The sequence below is a fragment of the Gavialis gangeticus genome, unplaced genomic scaffold (assembly GCF_001723915.1).
Source record: "Gavialis gangeticus isolate Ggan-Ray unplaced genomic scaffold, GavGan_comp1, whole genome shotgun sequence".
NCBI classification, from domain to species: Eukaryota; Metazoa; Chordata; order Crocodylia; family Gavialidae; genus Gavialis; species Gavialis gangeticus.
The window spans coordinates 19,194,956-19,200,384 of NW_017729008.1; the positions used below are offsets into that span (position 1 = coordinate 19,194,956).

General features: G+C 39.3%; 1 protein-coding gene across 2 annotated transcripts in view; it reads left to right on the forward strand.

The window, feature by feature from the left end:
* Window positions 1-5,429, forward strand: part of PHTF2 (putative homeodomain transcription factor 2) — a 240,976-nt gene that overhangs the window by 90,332 nt on the left and 145,215 nt on the right. For both annotated transcript variants that reach the window (XM_019509475.1, XM_019509476.1), the window contains exon 3: window positions 2,499-2,555. In XM_019509475.1, the coding sequence (XP_019365020.1) occupies window positions 2,499-2,555 (57 nt within the window). The remainder of the gene's footprint in view (window positions 1-2,498; window positions 2,556-5,429) is intronic.

Genomic DNA, 5,429 nt, shown 5'->3' on the forward strand with positions numbered 1-5,429 from the left:
TGGGGGGGGGGGGGGTGAACATCAGGGGGTGCATACAGGCAGGGTGGGAGTGGCAAGAGGGGCAGACAGGGGTGCACCAATAAAGATTTTTCTCGGCTGTTGCCGATAGCTCATAATTAACCAACCATATCGGCCAATGCGGATGTTAACTGATACTTAGTAAATAGTGCAAGGCATTTTAAATTACTGACACAAACCTTTTTGGTCATTTGTTTGTTTTGCATTTTTATAACACACACACCTCCTGCCTGCTCCAGGTTTCCATGAGGAAGGTGGTGACCAACTAGTTCCCATGCATTGTATAGGCTCTAGAGCCATAGTTCAGGCTGTCTCCAGTCTTCCCATGTTATACTGTGTGCCCCTCCCCCATCCCTGACCCTTTGCTTCTAACCCTAGAATATGTCTTTGCTTCCTCATTTTCATAATTATTTCCATTCCTAACATATTGCTGTTTTTACCTCCTTCCCTCCATGATAGTACCTTTTCTGTTCTGTTTTGTTTTTTTTCTTTTCATCTCCCTCATGCTGTTATTCAGTCCCATGCAACTCCTCTTGAATGCCCTTAGTTTTGTGACTTCTCTCTTGTTCTTCTGGTATCTTTTTTTTCTACTGGGTTCAAGAGTGCCCCTCAGTGTTAGGGTGTTGCTTCCTGCTGTCTGTGTCAGTCTCGGGCTGAGATTCCAGGCTGCTTTCTACTGAGTTTAGTTTCTCAAGGATTTTAAGACCTTTTCTCCTGTATAAGGTGCTGTTGTTCTTGGCGTGTAAACATAAATTTAAAAGGAAAATCCCATCTGTACCTTTATATTTGCGTCTTTTTTCTAAGAGATGCTTCAGTTTCACTCAGTTCCTTCCTTCTCCTTATTGTTGCCCATGGCAAGTCTTGAAGCACTTGCATTTTATAGCCTTGCAGGGTAGGATCAGAAATCTCTCTAACCATCTTCCGAATCTGCTGTTTTTGTTTAAAATGGAGCAAACGTAGTATCCTGTCTCTTGGCTTTGTTTAAACTGTGAGGAGGGTAGAAAGCCCTGTGCTCCGTCTATGTGGACAGTTGCCCATAACGGTTTAGCTTCAGGCAGCTATCTAGTTCGGTGATGTCATGTAACCTCCATACTTGGAGGTGTTGACAGGCTCTGAAGTCTATACTCAGCGTAGGCCAACTGCAGTTTCTCCCCAGAGGCTTCTAGCTTGGCCAGATTTTCATAGAGATAGCAGAAAGCATCAGATGGACAGGACTGCTTTCTTTCAGTTTTCAAACCCTGCTCCAATGCATGGGGGTGCCTAGAGCTTTCCAAAGAAGAGTTTGTCATTGTTTTTTCCATATTGCAAAACATGTTTCTCCTTACCTTCATTTTTGGAAATGATTGAACTATGTTGGCTTTAATAGTCTAAAAGATTCAGATGGAGGCAGACATCCAGCATCAAAAGATTTCAGCCCAAAGCAGCTGAAGTTTAGCAAGTTTATAAATTACTGAAAATAGGATCTTGCAATGGGATTTGTTATCAGTGTCTATCAACTCCATGTATAATACTTGAATATATTGTATTCTAGCATCTTACCTCCAAGCAGTGGCATCTTCTGTTCACTCTTTTTTATTGATTTTATTTTTATGGAAATCTTTTTTTTTTTTTTTTTTTCCCTAGCCTGACTCTGTATGTAATTCTGTAGTGTTGAATTTGTGAGGGCTGGCTACTGCGGGGGTTACACCAGGCTCTTCCCAGCAAGGGAGGCGTTGAGCTGGGGATGCACTCGGGGCAGGCGGCAGCACTGGCAGGAGACTACAGGGGGACCCACTCTGTAGCCCCGGTCCCAAGTGCCACTGCTGCCCACCCTGAGCACAGCCCTTGGACTCAGCCCGCAGCAGCTGCCCACCCTCGCCCCATGTGCAAGTCTGGGAGATGCACGCTCCCTATTCCTGCCCTGGGGATGCATGCAGCAACAGGAGCCGCCCCCCAGATGAGCCACTTATGGCTCCACCCCCTGCCCCGGCTGGGCAGCACTCACCCCAGCCCCCCTCCTCATTCTCTGTGAGGGCTTTGATCTGCCCCCCCCCCCCCACACACACACCCTTTCCCTCCCTACCCCGCAGAGGGAAGGAATGAGGCAGGGACAGGCACTGCCCAGTCAGCAGCCACACCCTTTCGCCCCCCACAGGATGCTGCTCTCCAAGCTGTCTGCCTGCATTCCTGTAAATCAGCTATTGGATCGGTATTGGCTCATATGGGTGGTTAATAATTGGCTATCAGTGTTGGCCAAGAAAATCTTTATCGGTGTACCCCTAGCTGAAGGCTTTATATACATTTACTGAGTTTATAACATTGTCATTTATAGAAAATGAAATGCAGGAGAGTATGGGAAGCTGCAGGAACTCGACATCCCCAAGGAATTTTTGGTTTATTCTTTTCTTTTAATGCAGCACCTCAGTAGAGACATTTTTGCTTGCTACCTAATACTACTTAAAGCATAATCTAATTCAGATTTTTTTTTGTTCTGTTTTTAGATTGGGGCATATGATCAACAAATATGGGAAAAATCTGTAGAACAAAGAGAAATAAAGGTAATAATTTGGCATTTGTTTGTTTTTTGTTTATAGTGTAGTTCATGAATAATGTAATCTGTTTTTTTAATTTATATCAACGTATATTAACTAGTGTATATATTTTGCTATAAACAAAACAGTTCTGGTTTGTAGTGTGTACTAGCATATACTTTATATATTATTTTATGTTCTTATCTTGTAATGCTTAAAATAACTGGTAAATGTTAATAACAAAAATATCACATCTTTCTATATTTTATTAGAGCTTTTTCTTTTTAGTTTCCTTTAAACCTGTCTGGGTTTTCCAGCAAGTATTTTATCTGAATTTTAATGTACATTATTTAAGCTTTTTTTTCCCCACTTTTGTTTAGTAACCTTATATTTCCAGTTCACTTTTCCTCCTTTTTGATGCTGTCATTATTTTGTACAGTTTATTAGACTGGTAAGTACTTTACTTCAGGATGATGGTTTGTTATCCTGCATAAACTGCTTAATGGTGATGCATTGTGGTGTGACTAACAGAATGTCATCAGTATTTTATGGATTGTTAAATTCTTATGTAACCAAGAGATTTTCATTGTAAATAAGCTTTAACAGATGATGTTGTGTATCTGCATAAGTCATTTCATGATTTGGAGTTGAAGTAATTCCCTTAACTTTCCTTATAAATTTAAATTATTTTTCAGCATTTTTATTTTTTTTGCTAAAATACTGCATACACTAAAAGTGTTTATTATTGCATGAGTTGAAAGTCACTGCTAATTTTAACACTATCCTGACAGCATGTAAATTGCTTAAGATCTCCTTGATTTTCTTAGGATTTGAATAGTCAGATGAATAGAATGCATTTGAAGGACATGCTTTGGGAGTGTAAAATGGAAATGCAGCCATGTTGGAGCACTTTGGACTGTGCAGTTAGATGTGGCTTTTTTTGGTTTTTTTTGGTTTTGTTTTTTTTATACCAGAGTTAATTATTTTGTCTTTGTACATATTGAGAGTTGGCAATTATTCCCATCTTTACATTAGTTAAGTGAAAAGAGTGCTTGCAAATCTCAGGGTTTAAAAAATATATATTACTATACACTAATAGGATCAAAAGACTTCATCTAAAATTGCAGCATCATATGTATTTTCTTAAACTATCCTCTAAATATTCTAGCCATTGAGAGTAAGAGGACTTATATATTCCCTTGTGAAAGGTATTTAAAATTCTTTTTATTTGGCAAAAAAGTGAGCTGTTAATTCTTTAGCAGTCATGGATGCTCCTTAATTAAAATTTAATATGTCCAAAATCTCTTGTTCAACCAGAATTTAATGCTTTGTATCAATAATTGCCTCAGCAAAGTTCCAAAATAATAGAAACGTGTCCAGAAACGGTTTTCTTTTTAAACATCGTTTTTTCAGTGTCACATCATATTGAGGGTTAGGTTCATCATAAGACCTGTGTTACTGTATGGCACAGATAGGCTAGACACAAATAATCAAAAAACCTGAGTCTGAATTGATTCAATCTTTGCAGCTTAGTCTAAGCTGAATATATTGAACCAATAAGCAAGTGAACATTCACTTTTGATTCCAGAAATGCAGCCATATGCCTGCAGTGGGCTATGCCAGAAGCTGGAGGGCATTAGACCATACCTCCCTGTTGGGCTGGAGCAGACGGCTTGGGTCAAGGCTAGCTCCCACACCTTGTGAAAGGGGGGGTGAGTTTGTGGGGGAGATGCAAAGCATCCTGGGATGCTGAGGGACTGTGAGTTAGCTCTGAATCTCGAGTGTATCTGGAACAGAAGTTCTATATACTGGTTTGACCTAAATCAGTTAAGTCTGATTTAACTCAGTGGTCAGGAAGCCTCCACTTAATCATTATTTCCTACAAAAAGTGCATTCTTATTGTTTGATATAAATACCTTAATACATATTATTTATAATTCAGAGATAGATGTAGGCTTCATTTTTAGAAGGTACACACTATATATTTTAAAGCGGTGATTTATTTTGATAGTGTTTCAGCTTAATTTTGCAGCTACATCAGAAAACTGAATTATGATTTAGTTATTTTACTTACCAAAGCTAACTGAAGCAGATACTTGTGAAGTCACTGGGAGGTGGACCATCTCCAATTCAGTAGATTAATAATGGATATTTGGGGGATATTTTTGCCATACTGTATTAGGAGGACATCAAATGAGGGCTGCATCCATATGTTGTTAGTTTGGGGCTTTCTTCTAGATTTCTTTTCCTCTTTGATTTCTTCTCTCTTACAGCCTGTCAAGGTTTTCCCTTCTACCATTCCATTCCCTGAATAGATCTTAAATCAATGGAGAAACTATACTCAGAAACCTCTCTCTCAAGATTTTTGGACCATTCTGCTCAAAAAGTTTCTCTTTTGTTTCTACTGCCCCTCCCTCCTTGCATTTTTCCAGACTCTTCCTCCTTCCCCAGGTCTACTCAACCCCCAGCAGTCCTCTGTTCATTTAACTTCTTGAAATTTTGCACTTTTAGGCAGAGGTAAGGGCTTAACTCTGTGTATGCAGACTTGTAGAGAGACAACAGGGCTGATGGGTAGGTAATCAAGTCTGTTATCTCCATATACTGCTGTTAACAAGGATGTTATCTCTTGAGACACAAACTAAGCCTCTCAGAGATGTTTCATGAGATCTTCTAGACTGAGAACTGAATCCTGTTGGGTAGAGTGGTTTTTCTTAATCTTTACTAAACTGCAGAGGAGCCTCTGGGAACCCCATAAAATTGGGCCCTTAATATAGTCCATGGCTTGTTGTGACCTATTTATAAAACTTTTCTAAAAGGTTACATGATTATATAGTCTCAACTAGTAGATAATTAGAAGTTAATCTCTATTCCATGATGATATCTTTGAACTTTAATATATCT